Here is a 20,253-nt window from a genome sequence, read left to right as displayed (position 1 = left end):
TGCCCTGCCACCCCTGTTTCTGCCTCTCTGAGCTCTACTTGGTGGGTGCTTTAGTTCCTCAGACATGCCATGGTTCTCGATTCTCCTCCCATCCCCCAGCCACCCCTCCCCATTCTCACTGACTCTACCTCAAGAACCTTCATCTCTCCTGGGAAGGAGCTCTCCCCAGTCTCCCTGATTCCCTTCTTCTCCTCTCTCAGTCCTTCCTTTGCACTGTTTTCTGAATAATCTTTTTAAAACTCCTCATTGGCCCTCCATTGGCTCCAGGAAAATGCCCACCTTCCTCATATGGCTTAGAAAGCCCTCAGTTCTTCCTCTCCAGACACATTGGATTTTTTGTTCTTCATGGAATGGGCCAGACATCCCCTGCCACAGGGCCTTTGTACTTGCTGTTCCTCTGTCTAGAGCACTCTTGGCTCCAATATCCCCATGGCTTGCTCCCTCACTTTATTCAGGTCTCTCTTAACTGTCACCTTATCAGAAATAGTTTCCATGGCTACCCTTTATAAGCCAGTGTGCATACACCTACACGCGTGCATACACACACACACACACACACACACACACATTTTCCACCCTTCTCACCCGGCCTGACTTTTCTTCAAAGCGCTCCTAGCCATTTGGCATGTTAAGCTGTATCCGCTCACTTGTTTAGCATCAACCTCCTCTACTAGAATGGAAAGCAGGGACTACAGCAATCCCCAATACTGAGGAGAGTTCTGGGCCCCAGGTACACAGATCTTTACTAAATGAGTGATCAAGGGAACGCCCTGCCTGACTCCCTGGAGTCACCGGTCACCTCTAACTGTCCCACTGTGGTCTTCCACAGCACCATACTTATACTGTGAATTCCCCTCACCTGTCAGAAGCTTACTTCCCTGGCTGTCTCCTCAGCCTCCAGGCCTCCTTGGGTCCCCTCCTGGGAGCTCTCCTGGCCCCTGGGGGACACCTTGGCAGGGCTCCGGGTGAAATTAGAAACTGGAGGCCCAGGAGAGACTCAAGAAAGCCCTCTTCAGACTGATCGGTGGCCGTCTCAATAAGCAGGAGAACTTACTTCTGAGGCTCATCTTGGGCAGCCGAGAGACAAGTAGATGTCCACACCCACCCGCCAGGATCTTGCAAGTTGACCTAGAGGCCTGCACTGGGTTCAGTTCCAGGTCTCAACTCCATGCAGCTCTCTCAAGGCCTTGAAAATCCTTGAAAATGGCTCTGGCTGTGGGAAGGGCTGGTGGGCAAAAGGTACATTCCAAGGATAGGGAGCAGGTGAGGAGTTTCTGATTGCCTGGCTCTACGTCAGAGGTCAACCGGTGATCACATGCTCCCATTGACCTCCTCCAACAGTGCTGACCCCAGTGGTGGGACAAGGAAGCTCTCTTAACTGACACACACACACACACCCCACTCCCCCTGGCCCAGTTAGCTGCCAAGGGAACCGGGCTGCTCTGGCCCCTCAGTTCTGGCTGTTTGTCTGATGCCTGTGGAGTCACTGGGAGCGGGGTTGTTCCTCAGCAGCCCTCCTCATTTAGTTCCAAAATTCAATGGTTATCAAAATGGACAGAAATGATGATAAAAGGAAACTTTATGCTGTGAAAAAAAAGCTGAATGCTTTTTAAAAAACTCAATAGGAAAATAGCTTTTTTTAAAAACCTGCTTTAAATTAGATGTGGACAAAACATACATTAAAGATTGAGAAAAAGGGACACCTGCGTGGCTCACTGGGTTAAAGCCTCTGCCTTCGGTTCAGGTCATGATCTCAGGGTTCCAGGATCAAGCCCCACATCGGGCTCTCTGCTCAGCAGCAAGCCTGCTTCCCCGCTTTCTCTCTGCCTACTTGTGATCCCTCTCTGTCAAAATAATTAGATAAAATCTTTTTTAAAAAAAGTTCAGAAATTTCTAAGCATGAAGATTTAACAAAAAAAAAAAGATTGAGGAATAGCTAAAACTTTTTAAAGACCATGATTCTGCACTCAGACTATTTAGAATCTACCAAAACTGAAAATTATAGATGATAAATTATGAACATGCTTTGAGCAAAAATGACCACAGAGCCTGTCATCAGATCCACCCACAAAGGAAAGACCTTGCCCTTCTTTCAAAATGGCGTGCTAATACACATTTAGGTTTTAAGGTAAAATAGCATGTTTAGAGTATGTTTCCTTTTTTTTTTTAATGATGCCCCACTTTCGCCTATTTTTTAAATGAACAGTTTAGCAGCCAGTCCAGTTAGTGGCATGGGGTTGGCATATCACCCCCAGCATCCCCAAGTCTGGCCTGGTTGGTCTTTAGCACGGTGTCTGGCAGCTAGCCCTGGGTTGGCACACGGTAGGTCTTGATACATATATGTTGAATGCATGAATGCAGAAAATAAGAAAGCTGGAAATTCAATGCCTACATTGCTCTCCAAAGGTTTACTCTTTCTACTTACCGGGCAGCCTTCGTTACTTGGTGGATAGGGTCAATATCTCAAACCCTCGCCCTCCCTTTGGTGCCCTGAGAAAGATTGGGCTACACTTTCTTTCTCTTCTCTCTCAGACTTACTCAACCCCAAAACTGCTGCAGAAGGCCCAGATATTTCTACTTTCACATTTCAATTATGGAATCAGCCACCAGAAGTCCAGGAGTCTGTGACAGAAGTAAAAAAACCCCGTCGTGTTTTCCAACCTAAGAAGAAATTAGAAATAGATACAGAATGGATACAGAGCAAGACTGAGGTAGGTAGGGCAGTGCCTTGGGGTTTTCACTTTGTGTGGGGGTTTTGCTCAGATGAGATATACACACACACCATCAGGGAGCCATCAGAACTAACATGCAATGTGAAATCAAACAAGAAAACTGTGCTCCACATAGAGAGGCACACTTGAGTGTGTGGGTTATGGGCAGATTAACTGGGACTTTCGCTTGGGTTCATTGAGACTCCTCTCCCTGCAAGGCCTGACTTAGGCAATTGGATGGGATTGGGAGGAGAGTAAGGGAAATATATATTACAATACATAAATTCCATCCCGTAATAAATTAAAAATCTCTATCAAAAATCAATCACATAGGGCGCCTGGGTGGCTCAGTGGGTTAAAGCCTCTGTCTTCAGCTCAGGTCATGATCTCAGGGTCCTGGGATCGAGCCCCACATCGGGCTTTCTGCTCAGTAGGGAGCCTGCTTCCCTTCCTCTCTCTCTGCCTGCCTCTCTGCCTGATTATGATCTCTGTCTGTCAAATAAATAAATAAAATCTTTTTTTTTAAAAAAATCAATCACATAGTAAATGGGTAAATAAATTGGTACATCCAATAGAATATTATCCAGTGCTAAAAGGAAATGAGCTATCAAGCCATAGAAAGACATGGAGACTTAACTTCATATCACTAAGTCAAGGAGGCTAAACTGAAAAGTCTACATATTAGTGTTCCTACTATAAGAGTCACTATATGACTATTATAGAGTCACTACTATAGAGTCACTATAGTAGTGACTATAGAGTCACTACTATATGACTACTACAGAGTCACTCCAACTATAAGACAAAACTACAGAAACAATGTAAAGGAGGAATGAATAGGTTGAGCATGGAGAATTTTTAGGGCAATAAAAATAGTCTGTATGATACAGTAATGGTGGACACATGCCATGATACATTTTCCAAACCCATAAGATATGTAACACCAAGAGGGGACCTTAATGTAACCTATGGACTCTGGGCGATAATGATGTGTCAGTGTAGGCTCCTTGAGTGTAATGGACACTGTGGTGCAGGGTGTAAAATGTGGGAAAGGCTGTGCATGGGTATAGGGACAAAGGATGTATGGAAATCTCTGTAGTGTCTGCTCAATTTTGCTGCCATCTACTCTAAAAAATAAAGCCTATTAAAGAAAACACATGGTACATTTAAAAAATGTTTATTATAGGGACGCCTGGGTGGCTCAGTTGCCTTCGGCTCAGGTCATGATCCCAGCGTCCTGGGATCGAGTCCCGCATCGGGCTCCTTGCTCTGCAGAGAGCCTGCTTCTCCCTCTGCCTCTGCCTGCCGTTCTGTCTGCCTGTGCTTACTCTCTCGCCCTCTCTCTCTGATAAATAAATAAAATCTTTAAAAAAAAAGTTTATTATAGTATTTGGATACTATCGAAAAGTAAACACCTCTCAAAGGAGTCATTCAGAGTGAGTGAACAACCAGGTCTGAAGCTCAAAAAAGAGTCACTAAAGTGGGAATGAGGAAGGTGTGATGGGCTCTATGCCTTCTGAACACATCAAGTAAGAACTGACTATGCCCCAGGGCCTCATCTAGGAGCTAGAGATACAAGGGCTAACAAAAAAATCCCCCGTGCCCATGGAATTTATGTTCCAGGTGAGGAGACAGCCAACGTGTAACAAACTGTTGAGTGCCACATCAGGTATTTTTAGGAACCATGGATAAGGCAGCACGAGGGGCTCGCAAGGTGTTGGCCTGGGAGGGTGTGAGTTGCTTTCATACCCACAGGGCAGGTGGGGAAGTGCCCTTTGAGTCTAGGCATGTATGAAACGAGGGCCGGAGCAAAGAGCTCAAGGACAGCTGTGGGCAAGTGAGAGGACAGGGAATGAGCTGAGTTGCCCTGGTCAGGTAGAGCCTGTGGGTCATAGGAAGACTTTTGGTTTTATCCTACGGTTGAGATGAAGCCACGAGGATCTGGAGCAAGGAAGGAACATCATCTGATGAATGCGCTAGAAGAACGTTTCTGGCTATGTATGGAGAATAGATGTAATGAGGCAAGAATGGAGGCAGGAAGTTCAGCTGAGAGCCAGGGCATTGATTCTGGTGCAAGATGAGGGACATCTCAACTAGGACGAGGGCAGGAGAGGTGGTAGAAAGCAGTCTGATTCGGGATACTTTTTGAAGGAAGAATCAAAAAGCCTTTCGGTTACACTGAATACATGTGAGAGAAAGAGAAGACGAAAGGACAAATCTAAGACTCTTGGCTTGGGCAGCTGAGTAAATGCTACATTACTACTAACTAAACTCGAGAACACAAGAAGCCTCATGGAAACCCACATTTGTGTGACACTGTGCAAGTAATAAAGCACTTCTCCATGTCACGTAAGCTGAGCTTTTCCCAACAATTTTATGGGGTAAGTATGATATTGCCATCTCTACGAGTGAGACCCAAAAAATCATAAAAATGAGTGCCACACAGACACAGAGTCTCCTTCTGAAACAGTTCCCAAAGCTAAGGGGCTTAATAACCAGATGTATGTTTCTTGCTCATGTCACATCTGGTTTGAGTCTCCTGGCTCTCTGGAGTGCCTCTCCTTGAGGCTGGCTCCTAGGGATCTGGGCTCTTTCATTACGGGTCTCTGCCACCTTGGAGTCCTTTGTGTCCTGCTACATGGACAGGAAGTGAAGTCATGGTCTAGGCTTAAATCCTATCAACGCAAAGAAGTCACATGATGCCACCGAGATGCAAGAGAGCTGGGAAATGGATTTCTGTTGTATGTCCAGAGGAAAATGAAAACAGTTTGCACTAAACAGAAAAATAACAAAACATCAAAGTGATGAGGCTGGCCTCTCCTTGTGGCAAAATAAAAGAGAACCAGGTAGGAGTCTTTTACATTCCAGAAAGGAATGGAAAGTTCAATATCCCTACATCTTTTGGGCCTGCAAGAAGAAGGGAATTCAGTGGACCAGCCAGAACTCCTGTAGACGGAGAAATCAAGGGAAAGCCAAGGGACACTCTCGGTTGTACTCTAAGGGCCTACTTAGAGCGAATCCATCTCGGTTAAATAGCCATTATGTTGTTTCTGCAGAAAAACTTAACCTGACCCTGGCTCCCCAGAGGAACTTAGAAGCAAGTCCAGGAAACCAGTAAAATACAGAATACAAGGACGAGTCAGGCCAGGTGGAGATATCCAATCAGTAAAGGGCACATACTATGTCCCTAACTACCAAAGAACGTGGACCCCACCTTTTGGGCACCAAATTTGGGTGCCAATCCTGACCAAGGTGATAGGCTAATTCAAATAGCTACTATGGGGTGAACTGTAATTCACTTGGCCACCCATGTGTGACCTAGCATGACTATGCAACTCTCTCTGTGTTTTACAATCTCATCGGCCACCTGTGTGTGGCCAGGCTCAACCACATGACCTTTGCTCTATAAAAGTTAGTCTGTGAGGCTGGGAGGGGTCGCCTCTCTGTAAGAGAACACCCCGACCGGTCAGTTTGATTCTCAGTGCTGGCGCGAAATAAAGCTTTGCTTGACCTTCGCTTTGTATCGGTCTCACTCCTTTGATCATGGACCCTAACAGTACCAGATATGGAATGGTGAGGGTGTGGGAAGCCCTCAGAGGTCTTCAGCTTCCTTACCTCCAGTATATCAGTAAAACCTTATTTGGTTTCTTACTCCAGCTGGACTGGTGGACTCCAGGTTTCCCATAATCCCTGGCCTGGCCTCCCTCAGAGCTTTTGCTCCTGTGGTGCATCTGTCCCCAGACCAATCTTTTTTTTTTTTTTTTTAAGATTTTTATTTATTTATCTGACAGACAGAGATCACAAGTAGGCAGAGAGGCAGACAGAGAGAGACGGAGAAGCAGGCTCCCTGCTGAGCAGATAGCCCAGTTCAGGACTTGATCCCAGGACCGTGGGATCATGACCTGAGCCGAACGCAGAGGCTTTCACCCACTGAGCCACCCAGGCGCCCCCACAGACCAATCTTAAATGCCCTCCCTACAGCCAAGGGAAGGTTCTTACCAAGACCTCTAAGCTGGGGTTCCTTCCTAACCCACCACACACTTCAGACTGACCAAAAGGCTCATGAGGAGTGGGACATTGGGTAGTTTTTTGTTCTTACAAATGAGCACTAAATTCCAGGCAGCCCTGTTTCTAAGTGTGTACTGGCCTTCCAGCAGAGAGCAGCTTGGCCAGCCCAGAAGCCAACAGCCACCCAGCGGGCAGGGAGAACTCAGGGCCAGACAGACATCTCTCACAACACTGGACCCGGCCCCAGAGGCAGAGTTTCCACTCTAGCAGAAATGAAGGATGGGCCAGAGATGTAGCCCCTCCTCTCTTAGGTAGGTAAGACTAGGTAAGACTAGGTAGCTCCTAGTCTCGGACTCTGTCCCCACACAAATGGTGATGAGGCATCGGCTTTTAGAGAAGCCACTTATACATTACATAATTCCCAGTGAGAGAAAATGTGACAAGTCCACCTCTAGGTCAGAGATTTTGCTTTGCCCGTGGGGTCCTCCTCGCAGGAAAACATCATTCCATGACAATTGAATTTGACAGGCAGACAGCATCTTGACGACATCAGGCTTTCAGGGGGTGCGTGAAAATAAGACCTAAAATACAAATATTCTCTCCTGAGCAACAGCTAGAAGCTCCTTCCAGGCCATCAGGAACAAACCAACCCTGGGTGTCTTTACAAGGCACTTTTTTAGGTTAAAACAGAAAAGGGCAGTGATGTGTAGCCTGAATGTGGGAAGTAGCTGGGAGCTGAATGGTTGGAGGCAGCGCGTTCCATAGATGAGTCTGTAGGCAAGGGGCAGGTCACGGGCCTCTGGCTCTCCCCTCACCGGACAGCTTTGTGTATGTCATCTGCCCTCATCTTCAGGGGGGCCAATGATCATGTCTACCTAGTAGGGTCCTTGCGCTGTGGAAGAAAGTGGTCGGCACAGTGCTGGGTGTAGGGATGGAGTCAGTTTGCAGACCTTTGTCACCTCAAGTGGTTCTCACCCGGATGCCCGGATTATGGCATTCCAAGGCCTGCCCTAAACTCTTCAGAGAGCTGCAGCTTTGTCTTTGATCATCTCAGATCTGGGCATTCTGCTGTAAGCTTTCTTGAACAAAGTGGCTTCAACAGTTAAAAATACTAGCTGGAGAACCACTGACCCATCTAGAGCCATGTGGGACACTAGATGACCCGAAAAGCTTTCCTACTGCAAACATCTAGGAAACGTAGATGACACATAAAAAGTGTCAGAAATACAGAGCAGAGTGTGTAAGAAAGCAAGAGGCAGAGTCAACACCAGGAGGGAGAAACGGAGACACCGGAGGGGTGAGCATGTGAGCAGCGGGTGGTGATGCGGGGCGGTGAGCTGGGAGTGGAGGGCGAGAGGCGGGAGAACAGCTCATCTGAATAAGCCAGGGGCTTGGGTGTTCGTGCCCACATGGAAACGCAAGACAAGGACATGTGTCCTTCACAAGGAAATAGCCACATGTGACACACCTCCAATAACTGAGGACACCCTGGGCCACAAAACAAGCCTCAGCAAATGCTCAACAGCTGATATCACATAGACTGTGTCCTCTTACCCCAGTGGGGTGTATTGTTTTGTTTTGTTTTTTAAAGATTTCACTTTTTTGACAGATGCAGCAAGAGAGGGAACACAAGCAGGAGGAATGGGAGAGGGAGAAGCAGGCCTCCCACTGAGTGGGGAGCCCGATGCGGGACTCGATCCCAGGACTCAGGGATTATGACCTGAGCCAAAGGCAGATGCCTAGTGACTGAGCCACCCAGGCACCCAGCCCAGTGAGTTTTAATTGGTCATAATAACATCACCCAAATGCACACCATGCATTTGCAAATTTAAAAACTCACTTGCAAATAAATTATGTGTCAAAGAAGAGATCGCACTGGAAATTCAGAAATATTTAGAATGGAATGAAAGGTAAACTTTTCTATTTGCGTGGGAAATAGCTAAAATAGTACGTTGAGAGCACTGCTATAACTTTTAATGCTGATATTAAGAAGGAGCATTGATTCGAATTTCCCTGATGGCTAATGATGTTGAACATTTTTTTGTGTGTCTGTTAGCCATTTGTATGTCTTCTTTGGAGAAGTGTTTCTTCATATCTTCTGCCCGTTTTTTGACTTGTTTTGGGGTGCTGAGTTTGAAAAGTTCTTTATAGATCTTGGATACCAGCCCTTTATCTGTAGTGTCATTTGCAAATATCTTCTCCCAATCTGTGGGTTGTCTCTTGTTTTATTGACTGTTTCCTTTGCTGTGCAGAAGCTTTTATCTTGATGAAGCCTGGTGATGGGTATTAAGGAGAGCACGTATTGCATGGAGCACTGGGTGTTCCATGAAATACGTTCTCTTGAATCGTGGAACACTACATCAAAAACTAATAATGTACTGTATGGTGACTAACATAACATAATAAAAATATATGTTAAGAAGGATTGGGCGCCTGGGTGGCTCAGGTCATGATCTCAGGGTCCTGGGATCGAGTCCCGCATCGGGCTCTCTGCTTGGCAGGGAGCCTGCTTCCTCCTCTCTCTCTCTCTCTCTCTCTCTCTGCCTGCCTCTCTGCCTACTTGTGATCTCTCTCTGTCAAATAAATAAATAAAATCTTAAAAAAAAAAAAAGAGTAGGAGGATTGAGAAGAAAGATGAAAACAAATGAGCTCAATATTCAATTCAAGGAATTATAAAATAGAATAATATAAAAAAGTATAGAAGGTACAAGTATATAAATGATAACATTAAGACTAAAAATTGATAAAATGGGAAACAAATAGAATAAACAAACCAAAAGAAAGCTCTCTGAAAATACTAGTAAAATAGGCAAATCTTTAGGTGAGGTTTATCCAGGGAAAAAAAGGAGAGAGAGAGAGAGAGAGAAGATAGTCATTATAAAAAGAATGAAGACAAAGTCATAACTATGGAGACAGTAGAGGGTTTTTTTTTTTTTAAATACCATATGACAATAGTTTTAGGACAATAAATTTCAAAATTTACCTAAATTGAACAATGTCCTAAGGGTGCCTGGGTGGCTCGGTGGTTTGAGCCTCTGCCTTCAGCTTATGTCATGATCTCACAATCTTGGGTTCGAGCCCCACATTGGGCTCTCTGCCAGGCAGGGAGCCTGCTTCCTGAACCTCTCTCTCTGACTGCCTCTCTGCCTACTTGTGATCTCTCTCTGTATCAAATAAATAGATAAAATCTTTTAAAAAATAATAAATAATAAATAAATAAATAAATAAAATAAACAATGTCCTAGAAAAATATAATTCACTAAAACTGAATCAAGAAGAAACTTTAAAAACCCTGAATAATGCCAGTGTTATGGGTTGAATTGCATCCCCCTAAAGAGATGTATTTAAGTCCTAAGCCCTGGTGCCTCAGAACAGAACCTTCTTTGGAAAATTAGTCTTTAAGGATGTGGTTAAGACGAGGTCATGCTGAAGCAAGGTGGCCCCTAATCCAGCGTGATGGGTGTTCTTTCAAGAAGATGGCCATGTGAAGACACAGAGGCCCAGGGAGGATGGCACATGGTGATAAAGGTAGATATTGCCGCCATGCACAGACAGGCCACAGAACAAGGATCGCAGGTCATCACTACAACCCAGGAGAGAGGCACAGAAGAAATTCTTCCTGGAGACTCCAGAAAGAGCTAACCCTGCGGATTCCTTCATTTCAGACTTCTGGCCTCCACCTCTGTAAGAAAATAAATTTCTGTAGTTTTAAAGTGCATCCTTGGTTTATTTTGTTACAGCAGCCCTAGAAAACTAAAACAACCAATAACTAGGGCCCCTGGGTGGCTCAGTTGGTTAAGTGTCTGGACTTTGGCTCAGGTATGCTCTCGGGGTCCTGGGATCAAGTCTCGTGTCCCTGTCAACAGGGAGTCTGCTTGTCCATCTGCTCCTCTCCCCGCCTCTCCCCCCAGTTTGTGTTCTCTCCCTCTCAGATAAATGAATAAAGTCTCTTAAAGAAAAAAGAAAGAAAAACAACCAAGAACCATTAGAGAATTGAAATGATAGTAAAATCTGCACGCGCACGTACAAGCATACAAAGTGGTCCCTCTCTAGCTCCTGGTCACACAGATGAGTAAACCAAGGAGGCCCTGAGAGGCTTCCTACCCAGAATCCTCAGCAAGGTGGCAGTAGTGATGGGTGGGGTAGTGATGGTGGAGTGGCAATGTGGACATTGGGAGAGTAAACCAATCCTGAGCCCTCTAGTGACAACACCAGACTTTGAATTGGGGACAATCAGCCCCTGTGCACTTTCTATAATAAGCTCATCTCTTCTTCCCAGGTGCCTCACCAGGACGTAAAATTAACCCTCTACCCCAGTGAGACGGTCTTCCAAATCCTCTTTCCTGATGGATCAGGCCAGATACAGTATCCACCAAAGCCCAGGGCCACTCACATTGACACACATGGCGCCTGAGAAGTGTGTGGGTCAGGGATGGGGCGTGATCTTCCTGAGGCCCATGTCCTCCACAGGGCTCTGCCTTTCCCAGGGGACCACAAGGGGCTGCATGTGCCTTAACTGTCTTGCAGCTATCCGTCAGGAAAGCTGGCTCTGCTCATCCTCAGTACAAAACAGAGGGAGTTAACATTCATCATTCTGGAAGACAGTGAAGAAAGGTGTGTCCAGGCCCTTATCAACAACTCTGGGCATGCTACCTTCTATGATGAAAACAGAGAAATCTGGTAAGTTTGGGTTGGGAGTCCCAAACACACCTCTCCACAGAGAGGCAGTGTGGTTAAGAGTTGATTCCCAGTCCACACAGCCATCCTCCCTCACTGGGTTAGGTCTCGGTCTCTCTCTTGCGCTCTCTCCCTCATTTGCTTGTGAATTTGTTTCTCCGACCCACACATGTTGCAACCGGGAGATGGGTATCATGGTGGCAGCAAGGCAGGTCCCTGACCTGCGGGAAGACACTCTGTCCTTGTCCCCATAGCTTCCCCAAGGGTAAAATAGCAATCAGAGACTCAGGGTGACTACTTCTCTTGGTTCCGTGTCCTCTACACCTCCTGAGAGTCAAGCCCGGTAAGAATTATCTTAGAAGGACCCAGGGCCCCTCTGTCCCAGGTGCCTCAGAGAGGAGGGTGTGGTGAGGGCTTTGGAGACACATGTATCATGCCCAAAAAACAAACTTCTAAGTATTTCATGATCACTCGAACTTAGTTCTTAAGTTCCCATTTCTGGCCATGGTGGGAAACTTCATCTTACCAAATCAAACTTCAGAATCTTGCTCCATCTTTTTGGGGGTAAGTACTCCATTTTTTGGTTTTTGTTTTTTTCAGGATTTCCCTCTTCCCTTCCCCACTAAGTGGTCATGGAGTAGGAAAGGCCTACCATCTTATATCAACTTTCTACTTCCTTTCTTCTTGGTAGTCAAAACCAGACTTTGGCTTTTAATCCCCAAAAAATATTTTTACTCCACCAGTCCTGGTTTTTAAGACTATTTTCTTCCTTCCTTCCTTCCTTCCTTCCTTCCTCTCTCTCTCTTTCTTTCTTTCCTTCCTTCCTTTCTTTCTTTCTTTCAGATTTATTTTTTTGAGAGCAGCAGGAAGGGCTGGGCAAGACAGAGGAAAAGAGAGTCTTAAGCTGTAGGGCTTGATCCCACAACCCTGAAATCATGACCTGAGCTGGATCCAAGGGTCAGACACTTAACTAGCTGTGCCACCCAGGCACCCCTTAAGAACAGTTTCTTGGGCGCCTGGGTGGCTCGGTGGGTTAAGCCTCTGCCTTCGGCTCAGGTCATGATCTCAGGGTCCTGGGATCGAGTCCCGCATCGGACTCTCTGCTCAGCAGGGAGCCTGCTTCCTCCTCTCTCTCTCTCTGCCTGCCTCTCTGCCTACTTGTGATCTCTCTCTGTCAAATAAATAATAAATAAAATCTTAAAAAAAAAAAGAACAGTTTCTTAAATATTCTTTGAGGTTTTTTTTTTTTAATTTATTTATTTATTTATTTATTTATTTATTTTTTATAAACATGTATTTTTATCCCCAGGGGTACAGGTCTGTGAATCGCCAGGTTTACACACTTCACAGCACTCACCAAAGCACATACCCTCCCCAATGTCCATAACCCCACCCCCCTTCTCCCAAGCCCCCTCCCTATTCTTTTGAGTTTTTAAATTTTGTGTGTTTTTTGCTTTTTTCTTTAATTTTTCTTTTTTTTTGAGTTTTTAAAACTCTATTTCCTAATTGACAACTTTGTTCTCAGAGGTACCTGCCCTGCCCTAAGGGCCTTTTGTATAGAAACTGATGTCTGAAAGGTGCAAGAAGTACCAGGTGGCCAGTGGGCGAGAAACCCAGACAATTAGTTCAAATAGTATCTGGCTACATTCTGTAGGGCCTCTTCTCCATAATGACACTTCCTTTTAGGGCCAGAAGAGACCTTAGGGAAATCTAGGAACTACTTTTATTTTCTTGACAAAGAAACTTAGAGAATATAAGTGACTTACCCAAAGTAATGCATAAAATTACGTGCAAAGGGGGCTCCTGAGTGGCTCAGTCAGTTAATCATCTTGGGCTCAGGTCATGATCCCAGGATCCTGGGATCAAGTCCCGCACTGAGCTCCCTGCTCAGCTGGGAGTCTGCCCTCCCCCTACTTGTGCTCTCTCTCAAATAAATAAGTAAATAAATAAATCTTTTTAAAAAGTGTTGCCTCGTCCCTCCTTGGTCTAGGGTGAGCCTGAGCCAAAACCTGGGCTACTACTTCCCCAAAGGCAAATACCAGAAGGCCTGGAACTGGTGGGACCTGAGCCTCCACGTCCATGCACCCCCTTTCCAGTCCATCTGCTTGAAAATCAACGAGTACATCAAGGTACAAATAAGGAGCCAGGATAAGATCATCTTCTGCTTCAGCCACCAAAAGAAGCAAATCTGCTTAAACCTGGGCACCAAGTACAAGGTAAGGTCTCAACTCCCTCCACCAGGCAGGTGCCCACTGGGCCATGCCACGGGCCTCTCTCTGGGACATGTTCTACATCACTGTGACCCAGAGAGAAACCTGGCCACCTTTGTTAACATGATGCTTGACAGAGGTGTTCATTTACCTTCCGAGTCCCTCAGGACTCCCAGCACCTAGAGATTCCCAGCTGAGGAACCAGACAGCCTCAAAGAGCCCAGATGCAAGCCAGACAATAAAGCGAAGATGTCAACATACATCTTCTCACCTGACACTCACATCAGCCCTGTCAGTTGGCAGGAACAGAAACCCTGGGGAAATCTGTGTTCCCACGCCTGCCCTTGGTGTCCTCTTCTCCCCCAAATCACTCAAGGAGCACCTAGAGGTTCACGGGGCTCAGCCTGGGCTGAGCAAGAAAGTAGCAAAGGTGTGTTCATGTCCTACGGTTGCCATGACAAATGACCACAAATTGGTTGGCGTAAAACAGAAACTTCAGCTCTCACAGCTCTGGAGGCTATAAGCTTGAACTCCAGGTGTCAGCAGGGCCACACTCCCTCCAAAGAGCTTGGGGGAGAATCCTTCCTTGCCTCTCCCAGCTTCTGGGGGCCCTGGGTGTCCCCTGGCTTGGGGGGGCATCCCTCCAACCTTCTACCTTCACGCAGCCGCCTTCTCTATATCCAATCTCTCTCTCCCTTCTCTTGTAAGGACACCAGACAGCAGATTCAGGGCCCACCCTAAGTCCAGGATGACCTCATCCTGAGATCGTTCACTTAATTATATTGGCTAAAACCCTCTCTCCAAATACAGTGACCGTCACAAGTCCTAGGGATTGGGAGTCAGACATATCTTTTGGAGGTCACAGTTCAACCCCCTACAAATGGGGAGTCTGCACCCTGGAGTTCTGACTGTGAGTGGGAAAGAAGGTGGGCTCCTGAGACCCTTCTCTCTCCAGAGTTCAAGAGAGGAATAGGGTGTCCTTGGCCCCACTCTGAGACCCATACAAGACCCTGCTCCTGCTCTGGCTCCCCTTTCCCGTTCATGGAAGGCTCTGTTTACAGACCCACCAGAGAAGTATTCAAGATCTCTGCAAGTAAGACGGCCTGTCTGGGAGACAGACAGACAGACAGACCTGTTTCCTGGGAGGTGAGCAGATGGAGAAGTAGGTGGATGGAGGAAAGAACCAAACAGCAGACTCTGCCAAAATTAAGCCATATGAAATTCTGGGAAGGAAAGCAGAGAACGTGGAAGGTTTAGCCTGCCCAGGACTGAGGTGTTTTCCTGGACATATGACTCTGAGTGCTCAAACTGGGAAAGTTCCAAACAGATCTGGACAGTTAGCCCAGCAAGGCCTGCCATTTTATATCCTAAGTAACCACGTCCAACCTCCTTACCTACCCCGGGTCCCCCGGAGCAGCCAACCCAGTAGAGAGGAGGAATGTAGGTATACAGCACCATCCCCAGTGATCCACTAGCCTCCCCCTGCACAGCGGTGATGAGCTAAGGGAGCAGCTGGGGTGGAGAGAGTACGAGGGCCTGGGCCCCTAAACTTTGGATGACAGTGGGGTCCCACTGATGGAGGGGGCCAGGAAAGGGAGCCAGTGCCCAGGAAGGGCAGGTGAAGGGCTGGTGCAGGCAGAAAACCCAGGAGGCCTGGCAGCCCCAGTAGCTGGGCCAGTGCAGGGGCAGGGGGTCAGGGGCAAATGAAGCAAATAGCACACATGCGACTAGTCAGCAGGTCCACCAAGGCCAGTAGCCAGGGCACCCTAGGAAGAACATACTAGCCCCTCCTCTTGCCATGAGACACCAGGCAGGCCTCATGAACTTTCCATGTCCGTTACTGCCTGCAAAAGGGACACCACATTATTGTAAGGATTAAATAAGGTACTAGTGTGAGAACATTTCATAAGCTGGATACCTCACAGAAACAGAACACACTGCTATGCTCCTTTATTATTTCCCCCTCCAGAAGACTCTTTTCTCAGGCTCTGTAGCTCAGGCTCTTTGCTCAGGCTCTGTAGTTTCCCGCCTGCAGTAGAGCTTGTCTCCCCCACCCCACTTCCATGGTGGGAATCCATGGGGAGGAGCCGGACAGCCCCAGGAAGACAGCCTTGGCCAGGCAGGCTGCACAAGGGCCCCAGAGCTGGTAACCCATTGGTTTGGGGTCAGGCTTGAGTGTAGTCTCAGCCTGCGTCCCTGTGGCTGTGTGGTTACAGGCCTGGGCCAAAAAAGGGACGTGTTGCCAGTGACAAGGCTGGGAGCACAAATTCGCCCTGGAGCGAGTCTCCAGAGAAAACTCAGTCCTGGTCCAAGGGGCCTAATCCTGGGGTGGAAAGCATGGTGTCTGGGCAGCTTTCAGCCTCACGGAGCTCTCTGTGGATTCCCACAGTTCGTAACCCCGGAGGCGCTGAGTGAAATGAAGCAGAAGGCCATCCTGGAGGTAGAAATTGTTTCAACAGCTCGGAAGATGCAGGTCCTCCTGGGGAAAATGAGTAGGATCCTGAATTTCCTGACCATCCCTGATTTGGAAAACTTCATCGATAATGCCAGGATCTTGCCAATCGACAACGTGGAACCGAAGGAGAGCTCTCACCTCCCAGAGTAGGGTGGTCACCACATCGTGCTGGGGCCTTTTCCTGCCACCGAGGACTATCTCAGGAAAGTTACCAGGAGTGCTGAGGAAAACCCCAGAGCCCTGTGGATGTCCCTTGAGAGTTGATTTGTCATTTGGGACTTACCACAGCTCCTTGGTTTGAAAAAAGAATCTGTAGCTGGGCACAGAAAAACCCTCACCCGACAGCATGAGGAGCAAGTTGTTTCAGTAGGCAATACCCGTCAACCCCTGTCCCGTGCGCCCTCACTGGTCACCTTTTTTGGTCACAAAATGCAGGCCTTTTGCAGCCTTCCTCTGTACATGGGTTGACTCAGTATGGAAACAGTCTCAAAGCATACCTCTGCCCGTCACTGGCTGTGTGACCTGGGGCAAGTCGCTTTATGCCTCAGTTTCCTTGCCAGCAAAGTGGGTCTAGATACCCGGGAAGTTCTCACTAAGCCTAACGTCATCACAAACACCCATCTCCCACATCTGCCAAGACACAGGGAGACCCAGACAGTGACCCAACGCCAGACTGCTGCAGGTCCCCTAACCCAGGAGCCCATCGGGAGCCCGGAAGCACACACACTCAAACCCCCTCCACTAGCTGGGACACTTCTGGTAACAGTCACTAATTCAAGTAGGTAAAGCAAAAAGGGAAATGAGTCATATGGACAGAAGGTGCAGTGGGTCTCAGAAAAGGATCAGAGCATGGGATGTCCCCAAAACCTAGATGACTTCCATTCCCATCTCTGTGACATTCTTCAGGACATGTGGTCTATGCCCCTCACTTCATGTGGCTTTGCCTCCCCATGTCTCAAAAGACACCAGAGGTGTCTGATTGGCCTGGCTTAATCGGGAGGCCACTCTTGGTGCAGCCCCACGTGGTAAAGAGGGTGGGGCTATGTCTTGCCACCTATGCACTGGGAGGGGCAGGAGTTTCTAGAAAAGGAGGACTCAGGAGCTGGGCAGCCCCCTCCAGTGTGCCTTTTATAGACCCCAGGGCACGGCAACTTCCTGGGATGACCTCCACTGCAGCCTAAACTGAGACGAGATAGGAAAACCCTTCCAGCCAGCCAGCCCAGCCGGGCAGCTGGCCATTCCCTGCTGTGACAATGACACCAGAGTCCACCTTCGTGGCCCTGCCCCCTTGCTGATCTCACACTGCCTGCGACCAACCCTCACTGGAAGTCATCATGACCCTGAACCATGACAACCCAGCAGCTGGGGGAGCCCTGGAGGTGAAGGCAGGGAGTGGGGGTGGGGGGTGGGGCGTCCACAGTCACCCCACTATTTGCCACACCTTGCTGTCCTCAGCTAGAACAACAGTCACTATGAGGCAAGGACATGAGCCATAAATGACAGATGACCACCGCAGCAGCCCACACTCACAAGCCCACAGCAGAGCTTCAGTGCGCCCTGTGGGCTCCACACTCATGTTGAGCACACAGAAGCCCTTTTCCTCACCCACCACGAGAGGCAGAAGCTTCTGAGTGGGTTTCAGCAACAAGAAAGTTTCCCCCCCCCCAGAGCAAGGAGCCCCTGTTTCCTCACCTGGAATAGCAGGGCAGTCCTAGAGCTCACCTCACAGAGCCACACGCCAGGGGTTAGAGGCAGTGGCATGGAGAAGACATTGCGCTCCCTGCTTCCCGAGTGGGTTCCCACCATCACCAGCCAACTCCCCTCCATCCCTGATCATCCTCTTCCCACCAACCTGCAATCATCCTGCTACTCACATAGAGCTTGTGAACAGGCCGCCTCACCGGGGTGTTTTGCCCAGTCAGTCCTGTCCCGTTGGCCAATCCTTCAAAAGACCAGAAATCTCACATAGCAGCACGGGGTTCCTGGTCCTCTGGGAACCATGGCTCAGTGCCACAGTCACCAGAGATTGGACTCAGGGACTGTCCTCATGAAGGAAGGTGAATCACCTCACAGAGTGGTAAGGAAGTAAAGTCCCCAACCAGATAGATGGCCAGGAACTGCAGAGATCAAGGACCCCTCCCCCCGACACTGGCACTGGGTGCCATCCACCACAGAAACTTACTGTTCACGCTTCCAGAGCCTGGAAGGCCAAGATCAAGGGCTTCCCTCCAAAGGCCTGAAGGGAGTGTGTGTTCCAGCCCCGATTGACTTCTGGGTCCTGGGCATGAGACAACACACTCCAGGCCTCACCCGGCTTTCTCTGTGAGTGTGCGTCTCTGAGTCACAATTCCCGTTTTTATATGGACACCAATCACATTGGATGGGAGCTGATCTATGCCGGTATGGCCTCATCTGGACTAATTGCATCTCCAACAGCCTATTTCCAAACCAGGTCACATTTCTAGGCACTGCGGGTTAGGACTCCAACACAGGAATGTGGGACGGAGACGGGGGCGCCTAATTCAACCTGTAACACTCTCTGCCTCACACCCTGGGCCCTTGCCAGGCCCTCACCTACCTGAGGGGACAAATCCTGCCTGACCTCCATTCTCTCTTCAGTGACATGGCTTCTCCTGGAAACGAAAATGAACAAAAAGCTGGGCTGTTTATGAATACCAACCTCTTCAGTTACACACAAGGGTCCTCTGAAGAGTAACAATCAGTGACTGCCCCAAGGCACATGGGGCCTCCTGCAGTGCCCACAAAATTACTAACAAATTCAGTAACTAATTAGGCCATGCAACAAATACACACTGAGCTTCCGCCATGTGCTCAAGGTCGGAAGAGAAAGGAACAGGTTGCCCGCCCCCGGGCGTTGGTGGGGTGGGGGGGTTTACAGACTTGGGGATCAGTGAAGCAAGCCACAGCAAAACAATGCAACTGTAGCTTTGGGGAGGAGCCCAGCACAGCAAGGACCCTGTGTGAGAGGGAAGGGGTTGTGGAATGAAGTGTGGGGGTGAAGGCGCATGCTGGGCGTGCTTGGAAGGGAAAGAAGAACCCCGAAGAGCCCCCACCAGCACCAAAGCTAGGGATGGAAGCCCGCTGGCTTTGGGGGTGTGGGGGTACTTCACTGGAGTGCTGGGGAGCTGCCAGCTTTCACTCGGATCAGAACTCACTCTAGAGCGAGAACCCCCAGAACCCCCCACGCTGCCACAGCGACCACGTAGAAGGAAAAACAGATGGGCCAGCAACAGGAGGTCCCTTCTCCTGCGCCTTACAGTGTACCTCCAGCACCCCACAAACCCTAACCTTGCACCCGCTGGGCGAGGAGGAATATTCTCAGGGCCCAGCTCCAGAGTGTCCAAGGAGGGCCCAAAAAGGTGGATTTGGAGCCGAGAGGCCATAAATCAGTACCTGGAACAGAGACTACTGTCTTCCGAGTCTGCCCGCGATGAACGTGTTGTGGGGACACTCAGTCCAGGACCACAGCAGCAGAGTCCACACCCACTCCTTCCGCGTTGAAGGAATAGCTACATCAGTGGGAATTTCTGCCTGTATCCCTCTGCTCCTGGAGCCTCTGGTATGTCCCCGGCCAGCGCCCTATTTCCTTCCGACAAAGCCCTTTCCGGCCCACGTGAGACAGTGACGTCATCTGGCGCATGCGCTCACGGACCCAGACCAGCCTGGAGCATGAGCAGGGAGGAGCCGAGGAGACCCACCTGCCCTCAGAAAAGGTGAACAAGTGGAGAGACGAGCCACCACCAAGAGAAAAAGTGCTCCCGAGAGGAAACAATGAAGTTGCTCCTCTCCTTTCTGAGAAGTACCATTCTCTCACCAACACACCACGGTTTCCAGTACAAATGGCCCCTTTTTAAAAAATGAAGGTTGACTATTCTTTCTTGTAATAAATTGCAGAAGAGAATTTAAAGATATGGGATTGTTAAACCAGGGGGAAAATACAAACTCATTTTTATTGCTACTTACGTAACATTAAATTTCAACACGACTATGTGCTGAAGATGCACAGGAAATTGGCAGTTTTTGCAAACAAAGAAAAAATTATCTTTCAACTAATGAAGCATTAAGAGGCTTCAAAAAATGTCTTCCCACAATAATTATCTTACCAAAAAAAAAAAAAAATCTACACAGTACAGGTAAAACTGGGGAAATGTGAACAGACTGGTGGAGTGTA

General features: G+C 48.3%; 1 protein-coding gene and 1 long non-coding RNA gene across 2 annotated transcripts in view; one reads left to right on the top strand and one right to left on the bottom strand.

Annotated features, from left to right (window-relative positions):
- Window positions 1-16,222, top strand: part of ERICH6B (glutamate rich 6B) — a 63,692-nt gene extending 47,470 nt beyond the window's left edge. The window contains exons 11-15 of the mRNA XM_032315216.1: window positions 2,533-2,711; window positions 10,999-11,084; window positions 11,247-11,399; window positions 13,387-13,612; window positions 15,996-16,222. Coding sequence (XP_032171107.1) covers window positions 2,533-2,711; window positions 10,999-11,084; window positions 11,247-11,399; window positions 13,387-13,612; window positions 15,996-16,211 — 860 coding nt within the window. The 3' untranslated portion in view covers window positions 16,212-16,222. The remainder of the gene's footprint in view (window positions 1-2,532; window positions 2,712-10,998; window positions 11,085-11,246; window positions 11,400-13,386; window positions 13,613-15,995) is intronic.
- A 1,539-nt stretch (window positions 16,223-17,761) lies between these two features.
- LOC116574454 lies at window positions 17,762-20,153 on the bottom strand. Its single transcript, XR_004279319.1, has 3 exons — window positions 19,476-20,153; window positions 18,640-18,694; window positions 17,762-18,003 (listed from the first exon to the last, which is right to left on the bottom strand). It is a non-coding gene; the product is annotated as an uncharacterized LOC116574454 (long non-coding RNA).
- Between the last annotated feature and the right edge of the window lie 100 nt (window positions 20,154-20,253).

Source organism: Mustela erminea, chromosome 15, assembly GCF_009829155.1.
Source record: "Mustela erminea isolate mMusErm1 chromosome 15, mMusErm1.Pri, whole genome shotgun sequence".
In the NCBI taxonomy this organism is placed as follows: domain Eukaryota; kingdom Metazoa; phylum Chordata; class Mammalia; order Carnivora; family Mustelidae; genus Mustela; species Mustela erminea.
Note: the sequence above shows the minus strand (reverse complement) of the source record. Positions and strands in the feature narration are given on the sequence as shown.